Source organism: Hemiscyllium ocellatum, chromosome 2 (genome assembly GCF_020745735.1).
Source record: "Hemiscyllium ocellatum isolate sHemOce1 chromosome 2, sHemOce1.pat.X.cur, whole genome shotgun sequence".
NCBI classification, from domain to species: domain Eukaryota; kingdom Metazoa; phylum Chordata; class Chondrichthyes; order Orectolobiformes; family Hemiscylliidae; genus Hemiscyllium; species Hemiscyllium ocellatum.
Genome location: NC_083402.1, coordinates 134,992,530 through 135,020,354, shown reverse-complemented (window position 1 = coordinate 135,020,354; position 27,825 = coordinate 134,992,530). Strand labels below are relative to the sequence as shown.

The 27,825-nt window shown below is 48.3% G+C and overlaps 1 protein-coding gene across 2 annotated transcripts; it reads left to right on the top strand.

Annotated features, from left to right (window-relative positions):
• The first annotated feature begins 17,541 nt into the window (after nucleotides 1–17,541).
• On the top strand, nucleotides 17,542–26,533 carry LOC132829063 (bone morphogenetic protein 2). Of its 2 annotated transcripts, none has more exons than XM_060846366.1 (4): nucleotides 17,542–17,873; nucleotides 21,729–22,329; nucleotides 23,002–23,097; nucleotides 25,314–26,533. In XM_060846366.1, the coding sequence occupies exons 1-4, from the start codon at nucleotides 17,597–17,599 to the stop codon at nucleotides 25,318–25,320; spliced, it is 981 nt and encodes a 326-aa protein (XP_060702349.1). In that variant the 5' UTR covers nucleotides 17,542–17,596; the 3' UTR covers nucleotides 25,321–26,533. The 2 variants fall into 2 exon arrangements, with proteins under 2 accessions (XP_060702349.1, XP_060702340.1); XM_060846357.1 differs by lacking the exon at nucleotides 25,314–26,533 and adding an exon at nucleotides 23,175–24,881.
• The last annotated feature ends 1,292 nt before the right edge of the window (nucleotides 26,534–27,825 follow it).

Genomic DNA, 27,825 nt, shown 5'->3' with positions numbered 1-27,825 from the left:
GAACACTGGGAGAATGACCTCACTGTCACTGACCCTGAACACTGGGAGAATGACCTCACTGTCACTGGGCCCTGACAACTGGGAGAATGACCTCACTGTCACTGGGCTCTGAACACTGGGAGAATGACCTCACTGTCACTGACCCTGAACACTGGGAGAATGACCTCACTGTCACTGGGCTCGGAACACCGGGAGAATGACCTCACTGTCAGTGACCCTGAACACTGGGTGAATGTCCCCACTGTCACTGGTCCTTGAACACTGGGAGAATGACCTCACTGTCACTGACCCTGAACACTGGGAGAATGACCTCACTGTCACTGGGCCCTGACAACTGGGAGAATGACCTCACTGTCACTGGGCTCTGAACACTGGGAGAATGACCTCACTGTCACTGACCCTGAACACTGGGAGAATGACCTCACTGTCACTGGGCTCGGAACACCGGGAGAATGACCTCACTGTCAGTGACCCTGAACACTGGGTGAATGTCCCCACTGTCACTGGTCCTTGAACACTGGGAGAATGACCTCACTGTCACTGACCCTGAACACGGGGAGAATGACCTCACTGTCACTGGGCTCTGAACACTGGGAGAATGACTTCACTGTCACTGACCCTGAACACTGGGAGAATGACCTCACTGTCACTGACCCTGAACACTGGGAGAATGACCTCACTGTCACTGACCCTGAACATTGGGAGAACAACCTTACTGTCACTGACCCTGAACACTGGGAGAATGACATCACTGTCACTGGGCCCTGAACACTGGGAGAATGACCTCACTGTCACTGGGCCCTGAACACTGGGAGAAGGACCTCACTGTCACTGGCCCTGAACATGATGAGAACGACCTCACTGCCACTGACCCTGAACACTGGGAGAATGACCTCACTGTCACTGGGTCCTGAACACTGGGAGAACAACCTCGCTGTCACTGGGTCATGAACACTGGGAGAATGACCTCACTGTCACTGACCCTGAACACTGGGAGAATGACCTCACTGTCACTGGGCCCTGAACACCGGGAGAATGACCTCACTGTCACTGGGCCCTGAACACTGGGAGAATGACCTCACAGTCACTGGGCCCTGAACACTGGGGGAATGACCTCACTGTCACTGCGCCCTGAACACTGGGAGAATGACCTCACTGTCACTGGGCCCTGAACACTGGGAGAACGGCCTCGCTGTCACTGGGCTCTGAACACTGGGAGAATGACCTCACTGTCACTGGGTCCTGAACACTGGGAGAATGACCTCACTGTCACTGGGCCCTGAACACTAGGAGAACGACCCTCGCTGTCACTGGGCTCTGAACACTGGGAGAACGACCTCGCTGTCACTGGGCTCTGAACACTGGGAGAATGACCTCGCTGTCACTGGGCCCTGAACACTGGGAGAATGTCCTCACTGTCACTGACCCTGAACACTGGGAGAATGACCCCGCTGTCACTGGGTCCTGAACACTGGGAGAATGACCTCACTGTCACTGGGCCCTGAACACTGGGAGAACGACCTTGCTGTCACTGACCCTGAACACTGGGAGAATGACCTTACCGTCACTGACCCTGAACACTGGGAGAATGACCTCACTGTCACTGACCCTGAACACTGGGAGAATGACCTTACTGTCACTGGGCCCTGAACACTGGGAGAATGACCTCACTGTCACTGACCCTGAACACTGGGAGAATGGCCCTGCTGTCACTGGGTCCTGAACACTGGGAGAATGACCTCACTGTCACTGGGCCCTGAACACTGGGAGAACGACCTTGCTGTCACTGACCCTGAACACTGGGAGAATGACCTTACCGTCACTGACCCTGAACACTGGGAGAATGACCTCGCTGTCACAGGGCCCTGAACACGGGGAGAATGACCTCACTGTCACTGACCCTGAACACTGGGAGAATGGCCCTGCTGTCACTGGGTCCTGAACACTGGGAGAATGACCTCACTGTCACTGGGCCCTGAACATGATGAGAACGACCTCACTGTCACTGACCCTGAACACTGGGAGAATGACCTCACTGTCACTGACCCTGAACACTGGGAGAATGACCTCACTGTCACTGGGCCCTGACAACTGGGAGAATGACCTCACTGTCACTGGGCTCTGAACACTGGGAGAATGACCTCACTGTCACTGACCCTGAACACTGGGAGAATGACCTCACTGTCACTGGGCTCGGAACACTGGGAGAATGACCTCACTGTCAGTGACCCTGAACACTGGGTGAATGTCCCCACTGTCACTGGTCCTTGAACACTGGGAGAATGACCTCACTGTCACTGGGCCCTGAACACTGGGAGAACGACCTTGCTGTCACTGACCCTGAACACTGGGAGAATGACCTTACCGTCACTGACCCTGAACACTGGGAGAATGACCTCGCTGTCACAGGGCCCTGAACACGGGGAGAATGACCTCACTGTCACTGACCCTGAACACTGGGAGAATGGCCCTGCTCTCACTGGGTCCTGAACACTGGGAGAATGACCTCACTGTCACTGGGCCCTGAACATGATGAGAACGACCTCACTGTCACTGACCCTGAACACTGGGAGAATGACCTCACTGTCACTGACCCTGAACACTGGGAGAATGACCTCACTGTCACTGGGCCCTGACAACTGGGAGAATGACCTCACTGTCACTGGGCTCTGAACACTGGGAGAATGACCTCACTGTCACTGACCCTGAACACTGGGAGAATGACCTCACTGTCACTGGGCTCGGAACACTGGGAGAATGACCTCACTGTCAGTGACCCTGAACACTGGGTGAATGTCCCCACTGTCACTGGTCCTTGAACACTGGGAGAATGACCTCACTGTCACTGACCCTGAACACGGGGAGAATGACCTCACTGTCACTGGGCTCTGAACACTGGGAGAATGACTTCACTGTCACTGACCCTGAACACTGGGAGAATGACCTCACTGTCACTGACCCTGAACACTGGGAGAATGACCTCACTGTCACTGACCCTGAACATTGGGAGAACAACCTTACTGTCACTGACCCTGAACACTGGGAGAATGACATCACTGTCACTGGGCCCTGAACACTGGGAGAATGACCTCACTGTCACTGGGCCCTGAACACTGGGAGAAGGACCTCACTGTCACTGGCCCTGAACATGATGAGAACGACCTCACTGCCACTGACCCTGAACACTGGGAGAATGACCTCACTGTCACTGGGTCCTGAACACTGGGAGAACAACCTCGCTGTCACTCGGTGATGAACACTGGGAGAATGACCTCACTGTCACTGACCCTGAACACTGGGAGAATGACCTCACTGTCACTGGGCCCTGAACACCGGGAGAATGACCTCACTGTCACTGGGCCCTGAACACTGGGAGAATGACCTCACAGTCACTGGGCCCTGAACACTGGGGGAATGACCTCACTGTCACTGCGCCCTGAACACTGGGAGAATGACCTCACTGTCACTGGGCCCTGAACACTGGGAGAATGACCTCACTGTCACTGACCCTGAACACTGGGAGAATGACCTCACTGTCACTGGGCCCTGACAACTGGGAGAATGACCTCACTGTCACTGGGCTCTGAACACTGGGAGAATGACCTCACTGTCACTGACCCTGAACACTGGGAGAATGACCTCACTGTCACTGGGCTCGGAACACTGGGAGAATGACCTCACTGTCAGTGACCCTGAACACTGGGTGAATGTCCCCACTGTCACTGGTCCTTGAACACTGGGAGAATGACCTCACTGTCACTGACCCTGAACACGGGGAGAATGACCTCACTGTCACTGGGCTCTGAACACTGGGAGAATGACTTCACTGTCACTGACCCTGAACACTGGGAGAATGACCTCACTGTCACTGACCCTGAACACTGGGAGAATGACCTCACTGTCACTGACCCTGAACATTGGGAGAACAACCTTACTGTCACTGACCCTGAACACTGGGAGAATGACATCACTGTCACTGGGCCCTGAACACTGGGAGAATGACCTCATTGTCACTGGGCCCTGAACACTGGGAGAAGGACCTCACTGTCACTGGCCCTGAACATGATGAGAACGACCTCACTGCCACTGACCCTGAACACTGGGAGAATGACCTCACTGTCACTGGGTCCTGAACACTGGGAGAACAACCTCGCTGTCACTGGGTCATGAACACTGGGAGAATGACCTCACTGTCACTGACCCTGAACACTGGGAGAATGACCTCACTGTCACTGGGCCCTGAACACCGGGAGAATGACCTCACTGTCACTGGGCCCTGAACACTGGGAGAATGACCTCACAGTCACTGGGCCCTGAACACTGGGGGAATGACCTCACTGTCACTGCGCCCTGAACACTGGGAGAATGACCTCACTGTCACTGGGCCCTGAACACTGGGAGAACGACCTCGCTGTCACTGGGCTCTGAACACTGGGAGAATGACCTCACTGTCACTGGGTCCTGAACACTGGGAGAATGACCTCACTGTCACTGGGCCCTGAACACTAGGAGAACGACCCTCGCTGTCACTGGGCTCTGAACACTGGGAGAACGACCTCGCTGTCACTGGGCTCTGAACACTGGGAGAATGACCTCGCTGTCACTGGGCCCTGAACACTGGGAGAATGACCTCACTGTCACTGGGCTCTGAACACTGGGGGAACGACCTCGCTGTCACTGGGCTCTGAACACTGGGAGAACGACCTCGTGTCACTGACGCTGAACACTGGGAGAATTACCTCACTGTCACTGGGCTCTGAACACTGGGGCAACGACCTCGCTGTCACTGACCCTGAACACTGGGAAAATGACCCCGCTGTCACTGGGCCCTGAACACTGGGAGAATGACCTCACTGTCACTGACCCTGAACATGATGAGAACGACCTCACTGTCACTGACCCTGAACACTGGGAGAATGACCTCACTGTCACTGGGCCCTGACAACTGGGAGAATGACCTCAATGTCACTGGGCTCTGAACACTGGGAGAATGACCTCACTGTCACTGACCCTGAACACTGGGAGAATGACCTCACTGTCACTGGGCTCGGAACACTGGGAGAATGACCTCACTGTCAGTGACCCTGAACACTGGGTGAATGTCCCCACTGTCACTGGTCCTTGAACACTGGGAGAATGACCTCACTGTCACTGACCCTGAACACGGGGAGAATGACCTCACTGTCACTGGGCTCTGAACACTGGGAGAATGACTTCACTGTCACTGACCCTGAACACTGGGAGAATGACCTCACTGTCACTGACCCTGAACACTGGGAGAATGACCTCACTGTCACTGACCCTGAACATTGGGAGAATGACCTCACTGTCACTGGGCCCTGAACACTGGGAGAACAACCTTACTGTCACTGACCCTGAACACCGGGAGAATGACCTCACTGTCAGTGACCCTGAACACTGGGTGAATGTCCCCACTGTCACTGGTCCTTGAACACTGGGAGAATGACCTCACTGTCACTGACCCTGAACACGGGGAGAATGACCTCACTGTCACTGGGCTCTGAACACTGGGAGAATGACTTCACTGTCACTGACCCTGAACACTGGGAGAATGACCTCACTGTCACTGACCCTGAACACTGGGAGAATGACCTCACTGTCACTGACCCTGAACATTGGGAGAACAACCTTACTGTCACTGACCCTGAACACTGGGAGAATGACATCACTGTCACTGGGCCCTGAACACTGGGAGAATGACCTCACTGTCACTGGGCCCTGAACACTGGGAGAAGGACCTCACTGTCACTGGCCCTGAACATGATGAGAACGACCTCACTGCCACTGACCCTGAACACTGGGAGAATGACCTCACTGTCACTGGGTCCTGAACACTGGGAGAACAACCTCGCTGTCACTGGGTCATGAACACTGGGAGAATGACCTTACCGTCACTGACCCTGAACACTGGGAGAATGACCTCGCTGTCACAGGGCCCTGAACACGGGGAGAATGACCTCACTGTCACTGACCCTGAACACTGGGAGAATGGCCCTGCTGTCACTGGGTCCTGAACACTGGGAGAATGACCTCACTGTCACTGGGCCCTGAACATGATGAGAACGACCTCACTGTCACTGACCCTGAACACTGGGAGAATGACCTCACTGTCACTGACCCTGAACACTGGGAGAATGACCTCACTGTCACTGGGCCCTGACAACTGGGAGAATGACCTCACTGTCACTGGGCTCTGAACACTGGGAGAATGACCTCACTGTCACTGACCCTGAACACTGGGAGAATGACCTCACTGTCACTGGGCTCGGAACACTGGGAGAATGACCTCACTGTCAGTGACCCTGAACACTGGGTGAATGTCCCCACTGTCACTGGTCCTTGAACACTGGGAGAATGACCTCACTGTCACTGACCCTGAACACGGGGAGAATGACCTCACTGTCACTGGGCTCTGAACACTGGGAGAATGACTTCACTGTCACTGACCCTGAACACTGGGAGAATGACCTCACTGTCACTGACCCTGAACACTGGGAGAATGACCTCACTGTCACTGACCCTGAACATTGGGAGAACAACCTTACTGTCACTGACCCTGAACACTGGGAGAATGACATCACTGTCACTGGGCCCTGAACACTGGGAGAATGACCTCACTGTCACTGGGCCCTGAACACTGGGAGAAGGACCTCACTGTCACTGGCCCTGAACATGATGAGAACGACCTCACTGCCACTGACCCTGAACACTGGGAGAATGACCTCACTGTCACTGGGTCCTGAACACTGGGAGAACAACCTCGCTGTCACTGGGTGATGAACACTGGGAGAATGACCTCACTGTCACTGACCCTGAACACTGGGAGAATGACCTCACTGTCACTGGGCCCTGAACACCGGGAGAATGACCTCACTGTCACTGGGCCCTGAACACTGGGAGAATGACCTCACAGTCACTGGGCCCTGAACACTGGGGGAATGACCTCACTGTCACTGCGCCCTGAACACTGGGAGAATGACCTCACTGTCACTGGGCCCTGAACACTGGGAGAACGACCTCGCTGTCACTGGGCTCTGAACACTGGGAGAATGACCTCACTGTCACTGGGTACTGAACACTGGGAGAATGACCTCACTGTCACTGGGCCCTGAACACTAGGAGAACGACCCTCGCTGTCACTGGGCTCTGAACACTGGGAGAACGACCTCGCTGTCACTGGGCTCTGAACACTGGGAGAATGACCTCGCTGTCACTGGGCCCTGAACACTGGGAGAATGACCTCACTGTCACTGGGCTCTGAACACTGGGGGAACGACCTCGCTGTCACTGGGCTCTGAACACTGGGAGAACGACCTCGTGTCACTGACGCTGAACACTGGGAGAATGACCTCACTGTCACTGGGCTCTGGACACTAGGAGAATTACCTCACTGTCACTGGGCTCTGAACACTGGGGCAACGACCTCGCTGTCACTGACCCTGAACACTGGGAAAATGACCCCGCTGTCACTGGGCCCTGAACACTGGGAGAATGACCTCACTGTCACTGACCCTGAACATGATGAGAACGACCTCACTGTCACTGACCCTGAACACTGGGAGAATGACCTCACTGTCACTGGGCCCTGACAACTGGGAGAATGACCTCAATGTCACTGGGCTCTGAACACTGGGAGAATGACCTCACTGTCACTGACCCTGAACACTGGGAGAATGACCTCACTGTCACTGGGCTCGGAACACTGGGAGAATGACCTCACTGTCAGTGACCCTGAACACTGGGTGAATGTCCCCACTGTCACTGGTCCTTGAACACTGGGAGAATGACCTCACTGTCACTGACCCTGAACACGGGGAGAATGACCTCACTGTCACTGGGCTCTGAACATTGGGAGAATGACTTCACTGTCACTGACCCTGAACACTGGGAGAATGACCTCACTGTCACTGACCCTGAACACTGGGAGAATGACCTCACTGTCACTGACCCTGAACATTGGGAGAATGACCTCACTGTCACTGGGCCCTGAACACTGGGAGAACAACCTTACTGTCACTGACCCTGAACACTGGGAGAATGACATCACTGTCACTGGGCCCTGAACACTGGGAGAATGACCTCACTGTCACTGGGCCCTGAACACTGGGAGAAGGACCTCACTGTCACTGGCCTTGAACATGATGAGAACGACCTCACTGCCACTGACCCTGAACACTGGGAGAATGACCTCACTGTCACTGGGCCTGAACACTGGGAGAACGACCTTGCTGTCACTGGGTCCTGAACACTGGGAGAACAACCTCGCTGTCACTGGGTCGTGAACACTGGGAGAATGACCTCACTGTCACTGGGCCTGAACACTGGGAGAATGACCTCACTGTCACTGGGCCCTGAACACTGGGAGAACGATCTCGCTGTCACTGGGCTCTGAACACTGGGAGAATGACCTCACTGTCACTGGGTCCTGAACACTGGGAGAATGACCTCACTGTCACTGGGCCCTGAACACTAGGAGAACGACCCTCGCTGTCACTGGGCTCTGAACACTGGGAGAATGACCTCACTGTCACTGGCCCTGAACACTGGGGGAACGACCTCACTGTCACTGGGCCATGAACACTGGGAGAATGACGTCACTGTCACTGGGCTCTGAACACTGGGAGAATGACCTCACTGTCACTGGGCCTTGAACACTGGGAGAATGACCTCACTGTCACTGGGCCCTGAACACTGGGGGAATGACCTCGCTGTCACTGGGCTCTGAACACTGGGGGAATGACCTCACTGTCACTGGGCTCTGAACACTGGGAGAACGACCTCGCTGTCACTGACCCTGAACACTGGGAGAATGACCTCACTGTCACTGGGCCCTGAACACTGGGGGAAGGACCTCACTGTCACTGGGCTCTGGACACTAGGAGAATGACCTCACAGTCACTGACCCAGAACACTGGGTGAATGACCTCACTGTCACTGGGCTCTGAACACTGGGAGAATGACCTCGCTGTCAATGGGCCCTGAACACTGGGGGAATGACCTCACTGTCACTGGGCCCTGAACACTGGAAGAATGACCTCGCTGTCACTGACCCTGAACACTGGGAGAATGACCTCACTGTCACTGGGCTCTGGACACTAGGAGAATGACCTCACTGTCACTGGGCTCTGAACACTGGGGGAACGACCTCGATGTCACTGACCCTGAACACTGGGAGAACGACATCGCTGTCACTGAGCTCTGAACACTGGGAGAATGACCTCACTGTCACTGGCCTCTGGACACTAGGAGAATGACCTCACTGTCACTGGGCTCTGAACACTGGGGGAACGACCTCGCTGTCACTGACCCTGAACACTGGGAGAATGACCTCACTGTCACTGGGCTCTGGACACTAGGAGAATGACCTCACTGTCACTGGGCTCTGAACACTGGGGGAACGACCTCGATGTCACTGACCCTGAACACTGGGAGAACGACCTCGCTGTCACTGAGCTCTGAACACTGGGAGAATGACCTCACTGTCACTGGCCTCTGGACACTAGGAGAATGACCTCACTGTCACTGGGCTCTGAACACTGGGGGAACGACCTCGCTGTCACTGACCCTGAACACTGGGAGAATGACCTCACTGTCACTGGGCTCTGGACACTAGGAGAATGACCTCACTGTCACTGGGCTCTGAACACTGGGGGAACGACCTCGATGTCACTGACCCTGAACACTGGGAGAACGACCTCGCTGTCACTGAGCTCTGAACACTGGGAGAATGACCTCACTGTCACTGGCCTCTGGACACTAGGAGAATGACCTCACTGTCACTGGGCTCTGAACACTGGGGGAACGACCTCGATGTCACTGAGCTCTGAACACTGGGAGAATGACCTCACTGTCACTGGCCTCTGGACACTAGGAGAATGACCTCACTGTCACTGGGCTCTGAACACTGGGGGAACGACCTCGATGTCACTGACCCTGAACACTGGGAGAACGACATCGCTGTCACTGAGCTCTGAACACTGGGAGAATGACCTCACTGTCACTGGGCTCTGAACTCTGGGGGAACGACTTCACTGTCACTGAGTCCTGAACACTGGGAGAACGACCTCGCTGTCACTGACCCTGAACACTGGGAGAAAGACCTCACTGTCACTGGGCCCTGAACACTGGGTGAATGACCTCGCTGTCACTGACCCTGAACACTGGGAGAATGACCTCACTGTCACTGGCCTCTGGACACTAGGAGAATGACCTCACTGTCACTGGGCTCTGAACACTGGGGGAACGACCTCGATGTCACTGAGCTCTGAACACTGGGAGAATGACCTCACTGTCACTGGCCTCTGGACACTAGGAGAATGACCTCACTGTCACTGGGCTCTGAACACTGGGGGAACGACCTCGATGTCACTGACCCTGAACACTGGGAGAACGACATCGCTGTCACTGAGCTCTGAACACTGGGAGAATGACCTCACTGTCACTGGGCTCTGAACTCTGGGGGAACGACTTCACTGTCACTGAGTCCTGAACACTGGGAGAACGACCTCGCTGTCACTGACCCTGAACACTGGGAGAAAGACCTCACTGTCACTGGGCCCTGAACACTGGGTGAATGACCTCGCTGTCACTGACCCTGAACACTGGGAGAATGACCTCGCTGTCACTGGGCTCTGAACACTGGAAGAACGACCTCACTGTCACTGGGCTCTAAACACCAGGGGAACGACCTCACTGTCACTGGGCCCTGAACACTGGGAGAATGACCTCACTGTCACTGGGCCTTGAACACTGGGAGAATGACCTCACTGTCACTGGGCCCTGAACACTGGGGGAATGACCTCACTGTCACTGGGCCTTGAACACTGGGAGAATGACCTCACTGTCACTGGGCCCTGAACACTGGGGGAATGACCTCACTGTCACTGGGCTCTGAACACTGGGGGAATGACCTCACTGTCACTGGGCTCTGAACACTGGGAGAACGACCTCGCAGTCACTGACCCTGAACACTGGGAAAATGATCTCGCTGTCACTGGGCCCTGAACACTGGGGGAAGGACCTCACTCTCACTGGGCTCTGAACACTGGGGGAACGACCTCGATGTCACTGGGCTCTGAACACTGGGAGAACGTCCTCGCTGTCACTGACCCTGAACACTGGGAGAATGACCTCACTGTAACTGGGCCCTGAACACTGGGTGAATGACCTCGCTGTCACTGACCCTGAACACTGGGAGAATGACCTCACTGTCACTGGGCTCTGAACACCAGGGGAACGACCTCACTGTAACTGGGCCCTGAACACTGGGAGAATGACCTCACTGTTACTGGGCCCTGAACACTGGGAGAATGACCTCACTGTCACTGGGCTCTGGACACTAGGAGAATGACCTCACTGTCACTGGGCTCTGAACACTGGGGGAACGACCTCGATGTCACTGACCCTGAACACTGGGAGAACGACCTCGCTGTCACTGAGCTCTGAACACTGGGAGAATGACCTCACTGTCACTGGCCTCTGGACACTAGGAGAATGACCTCACTATCACTGGGCTCTGAACACTGGGGGAACGACCTCGCTGTCACTGACCCTGAACACTGGGAGAACGACCTCACTGTCACTGGGCTCTGGACACTAGGAGAATGACCTCACTGTCACTGGGCTCTGAACACTGGGAGAATGTCCTCACTGTCACTGGGCTCTGAACACTGGGAGAATGATCTCACTGTCACTGTGCCTGAACACTGGGAGAATGACCTCACTGTCACTGGGCCCTGAACACTGGGAGAATGTCCTCACTGTCACTGGGCTCTGAACACTGGGAGAATGATCTCACTGTCACTGTGCCCTGAACACTGGGAGAATGACCTCACTGTCACTGGGCCATGAACACTGGGAGAATGACCTCGCTGTCACTGGGCTCTGAACACTGGAAGAACGACCTCACTGTCACTGGGCCCTGAACACTGGGAGAATGACCTCACTGTCACTGGGCCCTGAACACTGGGAGAATGACTTCACTGTCACTGGGCCCTGAACACCTGGAGAATGACTTCGCTGTCACTGGGCCCTGAACACTGGGAGAATGACCTCGCTGTCACTGGGCCCTGAACACTGGGAGAATGATCTCACTGTCACTGTGCCCTGAACACTGGGGGAACGACCTCAATGTCAGCGACATCGCTGTCACTGAACCCTAGGAGAACGACCTCGCTGTCACTGGGCCCTGAACACCTGGAGAATGACCTCGCTGTCACTGGGTCCTGAACACTGGGAGAATGACCTCGCTGTCACTGGGCCCTGAACACTGGGAGAACGACCTCACTGTCACTGGGCCCAGAACACTGGGAGAATGACCCTGCTGGCCAGAACACTGAGAGTACGACCTCGTTGTCACTGAACCCTAGGAGAACGGCCTCGCTGTCACTGGGCCCTGGACACTGGGAGAATGACCTCGCTGTCACTGACCCTGAACACTGGGAGAATGACCTCACTGTCACTGACCCTGAACACTGGGAGAATGTCCCCACTGTCACTGGTCCTTGAACACTGGGAGAATGACCTCACTGTCACTGACCCTGAGCACTGGGGGAAGGACCTCACTCTCACTGGGCTCTGAACACTGGGGGAACGACCTCGATGTCACTGGGCTCTGAACACTGGGAGAACGTCCTCGCTGTCACTGACCCTGAACACTGGGAGAATGACCTCACTGTAACTGGGCCCTGAACACTGGGTGAATGACCTCGCTGTCACTGACCCTGAATACTGGGAGAATGACCTCACTGTCACTGGGCTCTGAACACCAGGGGAACGACCTCACTGTAACTGGGCCCTGAACACTGGGAGAATGACCTCACTGTTACTGGGCCCTGAACACTGGGAGAATGACCTCACTGTCACTGGGCTCTGGACACTAGGAGAATGACCTCACTGTCACTGGGCTCTGAACACTGGGGGAACGACCTCGATGTCACTGACCCTGAACACTGGGAGAACGACCTCGCTGTCACTGAGCTCTGAACACTGGGAGAATGACCTCACTGTCACTGGCCTCTGGACACTAGGAGAATGACCTCACTATCACTGGGCTCTGAACACTGGGGGAACGACCTCGCTGTCACTGACCCTGAACACTGGGAGAACGACCTCACTGTCACTGGGCTCTGGACACTAGGAGAATGACCTCACGGTCACTGGGCTCTGAACACTGGGAGAATGTCCTCACTGTCACTGGGCTCTGAACACTGGGAGAATGATCTCACTGTCACTGTGCCCTGAACACTGGGAGAATGACCTCACTGTCACTGGGCCCTGAACACTGGGAGAATGTCCTCACTGTCACTGGGCTCTGAACACTGGGAGAATGATCTCACTGTCACTGTGCCCTGAACACTGGGAGAATGACCTCACTGTCACTGGGCCATGAACACTGGGAGAATGACCTCGCTGTCACTGGGCTCTGAACACTGGGAGAATGACCTCACTGTCACTGGGCCCTGAACACCTGGAGAATGACTTCGCTGTCACTGGGCCCTGAACACTGGGAGAACGACCTCACTGTCACTGGGCCCAGAACACTGGGAGAACGACCTCACTGTCACTGGGCCCAGAACACTGGGAGAATGACCCTGCTGGCCAGAACACTGAGAGTACGACCTCGTTGTCACTGAACCCTAGGAGAACGGCCTCGCTGTCACTGGGTCCTGAACACTGGGAGAATGACCTCGCTGTCACTGACCCTGAACACTGGGAGAATGACCTCACTGTCACTGACCCTGAACACTGGGAGAATGTCCCCACTGTCACTGGTCCTTGAACACTGGGAGAATGACCTCACTGTCACTGGGCCCTGAACACTGGGGGAACGACCTCAATGTCAGCGACATCGCTGTCACTGAACCCTAGGAGAACGGCCTCGCTGTCACTGGGTCCTGAACACTGGGAGAATGACCTCGCTGTCACTGGGCCCTGAACACTGGGAGAACGATCTCACTGTCACTGGGTCCTGAACACTGGGAGAATGGCCTCGCTGTCACTGGCCCTGGACACTGGAGAATGACCTCACTGTCACTGAAATGTCAATCCTCCACAGAAAAGAAGTAAAAAAGATCAAAAGGAAAGGAAAATAAAGCAAAAGAAAAAAAGCACAGAAGCAAAAGTAAAAACAAGAAGGAAAGCAGATAGGAGCGAGTTAGCCCCAAGCAAGAACCAGGATGCAACCTGGCACTCTGCCACTATCCTGCACCGTAACTTCGTGTACTAGAGTGAGACCATCTGTAAACTATGACATTATCGTGTTCTTCATTTCTTCAATCAATGATGGTATGTTCTTTGAAGTCACTTCACAGCTTTTCTAAATTATTCAAATCTAGTGAACCTATTTAATAGGATGAAAAACAATTTTTCAATCATAAGTCACACTATTTACCCTACCATTTTGTCACACTTAATCAATGCCATCATCTCATCCATCTCTCCCATGCCATCCCTACCTTGTAGCATTCCATCCTTCTCATGCTTTTCCTCAAATTCTATCCCCATCATACTCTCATGGCATTCACAACCCTAACAGAAACAATCCCTGGCAGTTAGGGGAGCATCCCCCTCTCCCTCAACCAAACCCCCAGCCTCTGGCACCACAACCAAAATAATGGACAGTTTCCATTGCATTGCAGGCTCGAGTCCTCTATGTACTCTGCATTCTGTTCTGATACCCTGATGCACTTTTTATGGTATGATCTACCTATATAGCATGCAAAACAACACTTTTCACTGTATCTCAGTACATGTGACAATAAAGCAATAAATTAATCCATCAGAATATAAATCTTCTATAGTACAGTATATCTAATACAATTCAGCATGTCCACAATGAGTCTTACCAATTATTATAGGTGCACCATAGAAGGTATCCTATCTGGATGCATCACAGCTTGGTATGGCAACTGCTCTGCCCAAGACTGCAAGAAATTAGAGTTGTGAACACTGCCCAGTTTATAATGGAAGCCAACCTTCCATCCATTGTCTCCATCTATACAACCCACTGCCTTGGGAAAGCAGTAAACATAATCATAGATCCCTCCCACCCAAGCAGAAGAGACAAAAGTTTGAAAGCACACACCAACAGATTCAAGAACAACTTCTTCCCCGCTATCATCAGACTTTTGAATGGAACTCTCATATAACCTTTCTCTGCACCTTCTCTGAGGCTGTAACATTGTATTCTGCATTCTGTTCTATTATTCTGAGCTGCCTGTACAGCACCCAAAACAATACTTTTCATTGTATCTTGGTAAATGTGACAATAAAATTGAATCAAATCAAATGAAATCAAATCGCTCTTGACTTGTGCCTTATAGATGGTGGAAAGGCTTTGGGGAGTCAGGTGGGAAGTTACTTGATGCAGTATTTCTAGCCTCTGACCTGCTCTTGTAGCCTCTGTATTTATTTGGTAATTTCAATTGTGTTTCTGGTCAATGGTAACCCCTACGATTTTGATAGTAGAGATTTCAATGATAGAAACAATATTGAATGTCATGGGGCAGTGGTTAGACTGTCTCTTACTGAGTATGGTCATTGCCTGGCATTTATCTGGCTTGAATGCTACTCACGACTTTTTTACCCAAGCCTTGCATTTGACCATGGACTGCTTCAGAATCTGAACAGACATGAATGGTGCCGAATAATGTGCAAGCATCGGTTTCCCACTTCTGACCTTATAATGGAGGGAAGGTCATTGATGAAGTAGCTGAAGATGGATGGGCCCAGGACACTATCCTGAGGAACTGCTGCAAGATGTCCTGCTGCTGAGATGACTGACCTCCAACAACCACAACCATCTTCCTATGGGCCAGGTATGACTCCAATCAGTGGAGAGATTGTCCCTGATACCCATTGATTCCAGTTTTGCTGGGGTTCTTTGATGTCACACTCAGGTCAAACGTGGCCTTGTTGTCAAGGGCTATTACCTTCTCCTCCCCTCTGCAATTCAGCATCTTTTGTCCATTTTTGAACCAAAGCTGTAATGAGGTCAGGGGCTGAATGGCCCTGGTGGTACCCAAACTGAGCATCTTTGAGCAGGTTATTGCTGAGTGGGTGTTGCTTAATAGCATTGTTATTGACACCTTCCATCACGTTACTGATGGCAACACCTTTTGTTGCCCACTATTGGACAATGATTTGTGTGTATTTTGGATCTCTAATGGTACATATATATTTCAAACTATGTGATTTCTTTTAAAGAAGTGCTAGCCATGTTTGTCGACCATATCTTTCAAACGCATTTCCCAAAAGACTTCAATCAATAAAATCAATTTTACCGACACAGTATAATTTTTAGTTTTAAGACCTTAGATGGGGTTTGAAAAATTTGACCACAAACTTTGACAACCACAATAACACTAAGCACTATGTTGGCACAATCCTTTGAATACATACACACTCTCTCCCTCCCCCTCTCACACACACATGTACAGTGTAAGTTTATGGGGTAAATTTGTATTTGTAGATTTGTATTTGCAGATACATTCTCCTTTGTTCAAAAATCACACAATCTGTAGACAGTCAGTCAATGTAACATTTTATAAATTCTTACTTTGGAAATAGAACCAGTCTGACTCAAAGCTAGGATACAGACAGACTCTAACCTCACACCTTTAATGTATTGTCTGAGCTGAGATGTCACCTTTTTTTCATAAAACTTTAAGTTATCTTGGGTCTGTGACTTGAAAGAAGTAATGGGATTTATATATTAATCAATCAAAACCTGCATCCCCATACTAAATGTTTAAAGACTTAACAGCAATCTAGGTTTGGTATTTTACTATAAATTCTGTGTTATGATCCTACCACACGAGCTACCTGACAAAGGAGCAGCGCTCAGAAAGCTTGTATTTTCAAATAAACCTGTTGGACCATAACCTGTGTGATTTTCAACTTTATCTCAGAGGGGATTTGAATTTCACCTTGGGAAAATTCTCGTCTGGAAACTGTGAGCACAGGCCTGTGCTTCAACACAAAATGGGATGGAAGAAAAATTAGGGAGGAAATCATAGAAACTTAAAGCACAGAATGAGGCCATTCATCCTACTTTGCCTTTGAATTCATTGTCCAATTTGACCTATTACCCAATTCTTTACACATGACCCTGGAGTGACCCAAGGTTAGGCAATGATAAAGTTTTTGGCATACATCTTGAAGCAGCCCATCTGAAGCAGCCCATCTGTCCAATTTCAATCCGAATGGGATGTGACCCACAGAGATCAAAGAAAAATTATATTTTTGAAAAAGTAAAGTACAAATCAAGCTGGAAAATACTTGGAGTGCTAATAGATCACCCAGCAGTAAAGCTTTTGCGGTGTCCAGTGGTTTATTGCACTCCAAACATATTTCTCAGTCTCTGGAGGGTTCACTGAAGATTTCCTGCTGTTTCATAATGCTACTAATGAGTTTCAAAACCTGCCAAACGTTTCAAGAATTTGCAATTAATTAGCAACAGTTTCCTGGCTGAAGTTCATCATTACTCCCACCCCTCCTCTTCCTCTAGGATCAGGGCACACATCGCACTCAGCCAAGGGTGTGCTGTGAAGGGAAAACTGAGCTTAGAAACAGAATGCCAATGGGACCGTTCGACTTTCTCTCTGGAGCTTTGTTGTTTGTCTGCTTCTTGGCGTCAGACGTAACAAATTCCTATGCAGACAATCATGAAGTACAGCAACCATTCAGTAAAGCCATTTTGGAAATGTTACATATAAACACGCTTACATTTCCACGACGTACCAAGCTTCACCCTTACATGAGACTGATCTATCAGCAACTCAGCTCATCAGAAACCAAGGACTCCACTACCACTGAGGGAACTCTGGTGCAAAGCTTCCGCAGTATCAAAGGTACAGTGTATTATAATATAATTGTTTATACAGTTTGTAAGGCTCAATATTTTCATAAAATCTATTTTTAGCACTAAATTCTTGCCTTGCTTGGTTATTTGCTGTAAATGTCTGAGCATATGTCCAGCTATACCCAACAAGGAAGGAAGGAAAAAATTGACTTTAAGAATTTATTGCAAGTTACTGGGGAATTCACTTTGAGCCAGAAATATGACTTTCATTGGTTGGATGCATAATACATTAAAAACATCTGATGGCATAAGTGGAAGATTAAAATATTTTTTGAAAAATGGTCCAGACCCTTTATTGATGTCACACAAGAAGCAAAATAGGCGATGATCAATCATAATATCATCAATGAAGAAACATTGACTTAAATCCTCAAAGGTTGCCAAAAACCTAAAATTCTACTCAAGTATCAGAGTTCAATATCTTATTTAAAATCACACTCAACAATGCACATTCCCTCCACACTGCATCAAACGATTAGCATAGATTATATCATTACTATTTTGACTTCTGAAATAAGACTGTTAATCTGGAGACTCAGGTAAATGTCCTGTGATAAAGGCAGTGAGCTGGAAGCATGGAGAGATAATCGTGTAAAGAAATGGTCGTGTGAGGGAGCGTTGGTTGACGAGGGAGGTTGAATGTCTAGTAAAGAGGAAGAAGGAGGCTTACATAAGGTTGAGGAAACAGGGTTCAGACAGAGCAGTGGAGGGATACAGGATAGCCAGAAGGGACCTGAAGAAAGGGATTAGGAGAGCTAAGAGAGGGCATGAAAAATCCTTGGCGGATAGGATCAAGGATAACCCCAAGGCATTTTATGCGTATGTGAGAAACATGAGAATGACGAGAACGAGGGTAGGTCCGATCAAGGACAGTAGTGGGAGATTGTGTATTGAGTCGGAAGAGATAGGAGAGGTCTTGAACAAGTACTTTTCTTCAGTATTTACGAACGAGAGGGACCGTATTGTTGAAGAGGAGAGTGTGAAACGGACTGGTAAGCTAGAAGAGATACTTGTTAGGAAGGAACATGTGTTGGACATTTTGAACTACTTGAGGATAGACAAGTCCCCTGGGCCTGACGGGATATATCCTAGGATTATGTGGGAAGCAAGAGAGGAAATTGCAGTACCTTTGGCAATGATCTTTTCGTCTTCACTGTCAACGGGGGTGGTACCAGGGGACTGGAGAGTAGCGAATGTTGTGCCCCTGTTCAAAAAAGGGAATAGGGATAACCCCGGGAATTACAGGCCAGTTAGTCTTACTTCTGTGGTAGGCAAAGTAATGGAAAGGGTACTGAGGGATAGGATTTATGAGTATCTGGAAAGACACTGCTTGATTAGGGACAGCCAGCACAGATTTGTGAAGGGTAGGTCTTGCCTTACAAGTCTTATTGAATTCTTTGAGGAGGTGACGAAGCATGTGGATGAGGGTAGAGCAGTGGATGTAGTGTACATGGATTTTAGTAAGGCATTTGATAATGTTCCCCTTGGTAGGCTTATGCGGAAAGTCAGGAGGCATGGGATAGAGGGAAACTTGGCCAATTGGATTGAAAACTGGCTAACCGGTCGAAGTCAGAGAGTGGTGGTAGATGGTAAATATTCAGCCTGGAGTCCAGTTACAAGTGGAGTTCCGCAGGGATCAGTTCTGGGTCCTCTGCTGTTTGTAATTTTTATTAATGACTTGGATGAGGGAGTCGAAGGGTGGGTCAGTAAATTTGCAGATGATACGAAGATTGGTGGAGTTGTGGACAGTGAGGAGGGCTGTTGTCGGCTGCAAAGGGACTTAGATATGATGCAGAGCTGGGCTGAGGAGTGGCAGATGGAGTTCAACCCTGCCAAGTGTGAGGTTGTCCATTTTGGAAGAACAAATAAGAATGCAGAATACAGGGTTAATGGTAGAGTTCTTAGTCAGGTGGAGGAACAGAGGGATCTTGGGGTCTATGTACATAGATCTTTGAAAGTTGCCACTCAGGTGGATAGAGCTTGTAAGAAGGCCTATGGTGTATTAGCATTCATTAGCAGAGGGATTGAATTCAAGAGTCGTGAAGTGATGTTGCAGCTGTACAGGACTTTGGTTAGGCCACATTTGGAGTACTGTGTGCAGTTCTGGTCGCCTCACTTTAGGAAAGATGTGGAAGCTTTGGAGAGGGTGCAGAGAAGATTTACCAGGATGTTGCCTGGAATGGAGAATAGGTCGTACGAGGATAGGTTGAGAGTTCTCGACCTTTTCTCGTTAGAACGGCGAAGGATGAGGGGTGACTTGATAGAGGTTTATAAGATAATCAGAGGAATAGATAGAGTAGACAGTCAGAAACTTTTTCCCCGGGTACAACAGAGTATTACAAGGGGACATAAATTTAAGGTGAAGGGTGGAAGGTATAGGGGAGATGTCAGGGGTGGGTTCTTTACCCAGAGAGTGGTGGGGGCATGGAATGCGCTGCCCGTGGCAGTGGTAGAGTCAGAATCATTGACGACCTTTAAGCGGCAATTGGATAGGTACATGGATGGGTGCTTAATCTAGGATAGATGTTCGGCACAACATCGTGGGCCGAAGGGCCTGTTCTGTGCTGTATTGTTCTATGTTCTATGTTCTATAAGCCAGAGGAGCCTCGGACACTTCAACGCCAGGGCGTCAATGTGGACTTCAACAGCTTCCTCATTTCCCCTTCCCCACCTCATCCTAGTTTCAAACTTCCAGTTCAGCACTGTCCCCAAGACTTGTCCGGACTTGTCTGACCTGCCTATCTTCTTTTCCACCTATCCACTCCACCCTCTCCTCCCTGACCTATCACCTTTATCTCCTCCCCCACTCACCCATTGTACTCTATGCTACTCTCTCCCCACCCCACCCTCCTCTAGCTTATCTCTCCATGCTTCCAGCTCACTGCCTTTATTCCTGATGAAGGGCTTTTGCCCGAAACGTCGATTTCGCTGCTCGTTGGATGCTGCCTGAACTGCTGTGCTCTTCCAGCACCACCGATCCAGAATCTGGTTTCCAGCATCTGCAGTCATTGTTTTTACCTAAATGTCCTGGGAACCTGGTTCCACCCCCATGGCAGACAGTGTTTGAATTCATTAATATTTGAATTCAGTAAAAATCTGGAATTATGTATCAACATGAAACCATTGTTGAGTTTTGGAAAAATATATCTGATACGCTAACACTCTTTAGGGAAGGAAATTGCTACTTTGCCTGCTCTGACCTACATGTAACTCCAGACCCACAACTGCTCTCTGGGCAATTAGGGATGGGCAATAAATGTTGGCCAAACCAGTGACTTCCACATCATGTGAATGAGGGAAAAATAAACAGTGGGCAAATTCTCCATCATCAGACTGTACTCAAAAAACCAGCACAAAAGAAACGCAAAATCATTGTGGTTGTTTTGCCACAGAGCATAATGGTAGACCACAGCATCAATTGTGAAGTGAAGATGTAAACTAAATAAGTTAAAACAGAAATTAGAATTTACAGCAAAATATCTAAAAAAGCAATCCCGACTCAGGTAAAGCAGTAGCAAAGAGACTGAAAAGTTTGATCAAAGCATAAAAATACTTCAATCTCGTGAATTTAATATTTGATCTTCTTTCTCCTTTCTACAATTATCTATTGATGCATCAGAAATCTCTACTGATGGGAGAGGACTAAAAAGCTCAATTCAATACAAATGTTCCATTGCTAACCCTATCACAGCAATTACTTTAATTTAAATAGCACCTGCAATGTACTGAAGCGTTATGACCGGTGGGATATTGGAAATGTAGCAAACGAAATCTTTGATAAAGGAATTAAACACACCTCATACTGATTGATAAATTTAACCAATTTTGCTTATGTTTACTTCAGTTCCTGAATATGACAATCCAGGATGGATATGGTTCAACATTTCCAAACTCAAGCCCTCCATGGTGGCAGCAGAGCTGGTGCTATTGCGAAGAACTCTCCATCCGAAGTCTCTGACGGTTAATGTAACCGTACATAATATTGGTTTGGAAGGGAAAAACCTCACCATCAGTGATCCACTTGACAAGAAGATTTTGAATCTGAGTGAGCTGCCATCTTCTGGATATGACACGTTTAATGTTTCCACCATCCTGAGACAGTGGACATTGGATGTGATAGGATTTCAGTTCCAGTTTACTGATGACAGTGGGAGTCTGGTATTACACGATGCTCTGACTCAAAGCCTCTACTGCCTTGACACAAACTCTCAGGATGAGCCACTACTTGTTGCCTATAGGTTGGCACTGTCAGAGACGAGGAAGGTAGCAAAGCCGTTTGGCAGCAGAAACAACCAGCGGAGCTCCAGGGAGAACCGGTGGAAATTCCCACGTAGCAGGGATATTTCTGGGGAGTGCAAAATGCACCCACTGTACGTGAACTTACAGTCTTTGAAGTTAAATAATTGGATCCTGGAACCTCGGGGTTTCTATGCTAATGCTTGCAGGTGAGTACTAAATCAGTGCTGACTCTGGTTTGGTCTGAGGTGGCATTTTAGGAGGGAGTAAACAAGTTTCTAACTCTGTCTTTTCTTCCCCATTTCCCTGCATTCTACTCTCCCTCCCATTACCAGTCCCACTCATCATTCGTCACTTTGAAATATAAAGTCGTGAACTGTGATTTATTCACGTTCTGCATGTTTTTATTATCTTTTACAGATGCAGGAAACAACTTCAGTTAATTTGCACAGAGCTCCCACAAATAGCAATAAGGAAATCCAGATAATCAATTTCAGTGATGATCGATGTGAAATAAATATATTTTGCAATTGTATTATCAAACCATTTCTAACTACCTGAGAGGTTAGATGGCGTCATGGTTTAATATCTGATCTAACGTGCAGCACTCCTTCAGTCCTGCACTGTCATCCTAATATTATGTGCTCAAATCCCTGTTGTGAGAGTGATCCCAGAACCTTTACCTGAAGGCTGGAGTGTCATTACTAAGGAACCACTCTGAAAAACAGTGAACACACTTAAATCCAGTTTCAGTGCAACAAGTAAATCTGCATGACAGGAATGCATTTTTGAAAACTACTGCAACTTTTTTAATGACTCACATACATAGTGTAGAATTATTACCTATGCAACTAAATCTGCATTTTGTATTGCTTCCCTAGAGGTTATTGCTCTGAATTAATCACTGAGAAGGGGAACACAGTCACAATAAGTCCTGCATGGAGAACAGTGATGCAAAACATAACGAAAAATCAAAGGTAAGTTCAGCATTCTGTTGTTGTCTCACTTTTTTTTAATGAAAGTCCATTACTTATTCCCATTTCTTTTCCCATAGGTGGCACTGTACCCCGGAAAAATATTCTTCAGTTAGTTTAATGCACGTAACAGAGTCTGGTGATATTTTTATTGAGAGGATAAAAGAGATGAGTATTGAGAGTTGTGCATGCAAATAAGATTTAATTCAGAGTGAAATGCTTAATTTTCCTTACATTATCCAAACGCTGTGCTTTTACATTTCAGATACAAGTCATAATGCAAGAAAAACTGTAGGATTAACCCATGAATAGATTTCAGGAGGTACTTGGCACAATACTCATACTATTTGCATTATACCTTTATAATTGAGCACTTAACTCACTGAATCTAATCTCCCGGTAGGTGCGGTATATAAACTGCTTATAAATGTGCTTGCTCCAGTTCTCTACACAAGGGTCCTCAAGGCTTTAAGCACAATTACATTCTTCAATTCACACTTGTACACATTAGTTTATCATATACAGCTCTCTAATATAGTTTCCAACACCTCACTCTGCACATGCTCATGGTAGACTGGTGTCGGTTTCCTTACAAAGAGTTTTATGGTCAATTACATCATGAATTACATGATTCCATCGCATTGCAGTTGCAAAGATTTGCTGATTTTAAGTGAGGTTATATCTTGAGCTGAATTTTATGTTCCCCTGTTCATGGGCTTTAAGGCAGGAAACACATAAATCAAGTGGTTTTCTATCTCCAATCTGTCTGAAATTTTAAGGTGATGCATGAGCCATCAGGTAACACACATTTGACCTTGGGTCCGTTGATCCCCTTGGGAGGTTGAGGGGAGGGGAGAGAGATGGTATATCTCTTTCATAGGTCTTAAAGGCCCATTGGAAGGACCCTCCATGGACCCCTTTAACACTACCCTTTCCAGACATCAAACCCAGCCAATCATTCCCCTCGCTGAGATCTCCACCCAACAACTTACTTCAGATCATTAATTTTGGAGAGCACCTGTATTGGCAACAGTGGCCAGCCTCAGTGGGACAGCTGGGTTACTGAGCCACTGGTCACCTGATGGGGCAGCAGCTCACTAAGGCAGAATTTCTTCCCATGAACGGGATGGAGGTTTCACTTCAAAGTAATTAACACTGCCCACAGCATGGCGCCCCATAAAATTCAGCATGCCTCAACTCGCAATTTGATTTATCCCTTCAAGTTAACACAACACATGACATTTCAAGGCTAGAGAATACTCCCTTGCTCTGTCTTTCCTCCCTCCTGTTTTCTAAATTTAACCAGTTCTTGATGAAGTTAATCTTTTAAATTTCCACGAAAGTCCTCAACATATTGGATGACTTTCCCCATCACCTGGGTTTCTCAGATAAAACTGTGCTGTAATATAACATTCATAATTAGAATATATCCTCCCGATTTCATTTCCGTCAACTTCCCAAAGGTTGGTAGGTTGTAGACCTGCCAAGCACTTACACAATCTCAAGTCCCCACAATGCAATTTCTCCACATTGTATTTAATGGATTATTCTTCTTATGATGAAGTGTACCTTAATCAACTTTTCCACATAATTAGGCAGAATTGATCTCAAATTGTGAAATTTAATGAGCTTCATAATCCAAGAAAAAGCTATGACTCCGTATTACTTTAGTAGTTCACAACTATGAGTTTACTGAAATTGCACCCTCATTATATAGCTTTACTAAGACCATGTAAAGTTATCTGTTGTTCACTGAAGATGTGTATGAACTGTACTAAATTCAATAAAGGTCCTTTTTACAAACCATTGCATTTGAACTTCCATTCAGTTGTCAGAGGCAATAGAAAAATATTTACAGCACAGGAGGAGGTCATTAGGCCTACTTTAATTCCATGACATCTGAAAAAGAGTAACCCAGTCTTACTCCAATTTTCAATTTCAGATCTGTTGCCCTGTAGACTGGATCAAAATAATGAACTATGACAGTAAGGTGACCAAATGAACCGTAGCTCACTATCACTTTACTGCCTTCTAAAATGGCCTAACAAGTTATCCAGCTCAAAGACAATTAGGAATAGATACTAAATGCTAAAGTCCTAAATATCAATTCAAAACAAACATCCATTACTCACAATCTCAAAGCAAATCAAAGTCCTGAAAGATGCTGATTTGCTAAAAAAAAACTTACTTTCCGATTCTATTTGATCAATTCTCTCAAGGAAATGAAGGATCAGCTAGAAAAGTGGCCTTTGTACATTTATAGTGCGGAACAATGAATCCCAGTGGCCTGAAGCTCAATCCGGAGAAAGCCATGGAGTAAAAAATGTCAATGGGATGAATGATTGAAACCATACAGATGAAGGTGGACCTGGATTCAATTTACTGGTACCGCCCTCCTAACCTGCAATCTTCTTCCTAACCTCTCCGCCCCCACCCCACTCCGGCCTATCACCCTCACCTTGACTTCCTTCCACCTATCACATCTCCATCGCCCCTCCCCCCTACCTTTTATCTTAGCCTGCTGGACACACTTTCCTCATTCCTGATGAAGGGCTTATGCTCGAAATGTCAAATTTCCTGTTCCTTGGATGCTGCCTGACCTGCTGTGCTTTTCCAGCAACACATTTTCAGCTCTGATCTCCAGCATCTGCAGACCTCACTTTCTCCTCCTGGGTTTATCTCCTGTAGAGCAGGAGTGCGGAATGCCACAATTGACTTTACCATCCTTGGGTTAGGGTAGGAAGCTAAGCCTGGGTCTAACTTGTAACTGCTTTCCAGCAACCGCTGCTACAAATAGATGACTATAAACAGTTCAGGTTGGAGGTGAGAATAATATTCACCTGAATTACCATAGTTAAATAGCATGTCCAAACCTGTACTCGGGTTCATAAATTGGTTAGGGTGCATGAAACTATGGCACAAAAAGCAAAAAGAAAATAAATGGCTTTTATACTGTTGTGATTGTAATAAGGTCAGCCAGGTGGATATCACTAAATATGAGTTCCCTGATTGTGAATGTTCACATGGTCCAATCAGGGAGCCCTGGCTGACTGATAAGAACAGGAGCATTCTATTTTGATTTAATCCCTGCCCTCCCCTTCACTGTTTGATCACACAGCATTGCCCTTTGATGTTAAGGGCACTGCTTGTCACTGGTCACTCGGGTCTTTCCTTTCTTCCTGGTGGTGGAAATTTGAATAAAGATTTGTACACCTTGTATCTTTCACTGTGTCTCACACCTGCACACACACACACACACACACCATGGGTGCTGGGGAAAAAATAAGCACTAACGTAGTTAAGCGGGAGTGTGGGGGTAAAGAGAAAAAGAAAAAAAGAAAAAAAAAGAACAGGAGCTTCATGAGTTCTGTTCACTTGAGGAATTGGCTCTGTGCGAGTGGTCTTAATGTCATGTATTATTAACGTGTAAATAAAAGGTGACTTGTTGACTGGATACAGCCTTCATGGAGTTATTTCATATCCAATTTCAGTACTGCCTTTTGCAATCTAAAGTCAGTTAAGTACTTTTGAAATCCAATCATTGTAGTCGTGCAGCAAGTGTGGCAGTCAATTTGCACACCAGGTCTCACAAGCAACAACTACATTCTGAATAGATCATATCGTTTTGGATGTTAGTTGAGGAATTACTGCTGCTTAAGTCATAGAGGTGTATAGCACAGAAACAGATGCTTCAGTCCAACTCTTCCATGCCAACCAGATATCCTAACCTAATCTAGTCCCTTTTGATGCTCTTCTTCGATCTACAGACATGTGACCTTTAACATCCACCTGGTACGATGGCACTTCAGACACTCTGTCAGTACTGTCGCTAGTAATGTCAGCCTTAATTACATGATCAATTGTTTCAGTGGAATTTGATTCCATGACTCCACTCAAGTTAGTCAGGACTATGAATGTGACCCACAGTTGACACCTTGGAGTTAGGGCTGTCAGGATTGTGAGAAGGAAAATGGGGGGAAATTGACAGGAAAGAAGGCGAATGAAGAGAATAGATGACCAAAATAAACCAGGGTGAGGTATTCAGTGCACTGTATCTCAGAATTAAAAGAACTTTTGGCAAAAGATGGAGAAAGATAAATCAGTTTGCCACTTACATTCAAATAGTTTCTTCATAGAATCTGCATGACTATTATAAATGAGCTCATTTTATAAAGTGATTACTTCAATTGATACTTAAGAACTTAACTTTAATTCCTTGCAAATGGAGTCGCAGGTAGACAGGATAGTGAAAGCGGCGTTTGGTATGCTTTCCTTTATTGGTCAGAGCATTGTGTTAGGAGTTGGGAGGTCATGTTGCAAATGTACAGGAGATTGGTTAGGCCACTTTTGGAACACTGCATTCAATTCTGGTCTCCCTCCTATAGGAAAATGTTGTTAAACATAAAAGGGTGCAGAAAAAGATTTATAAGAATGTTACCAGTGTTTGAGGGTTTGAGCTATAAGGAGAGACTGAATAGTCTGAGGTTGTTTTCCCTGAGTTTGAACAATGCATCTGTTTTCATGCTGCACATCTCTATGACTCATCTTAGCACGTGTCCTGAAGTCTGCCCATGGTGAATACTGGGTGAGTTGACATGGTAGGCCGAAGAGAAAATGACAAATTAGTGGGATGTATGGATTGTCATTAAGTTGGCCCAGGCAACAGTGAGCTGAAGGGATGGTTTATATTTGTCTTCATATCTTAGACAAAGTACCAGCACTCTAAGACCC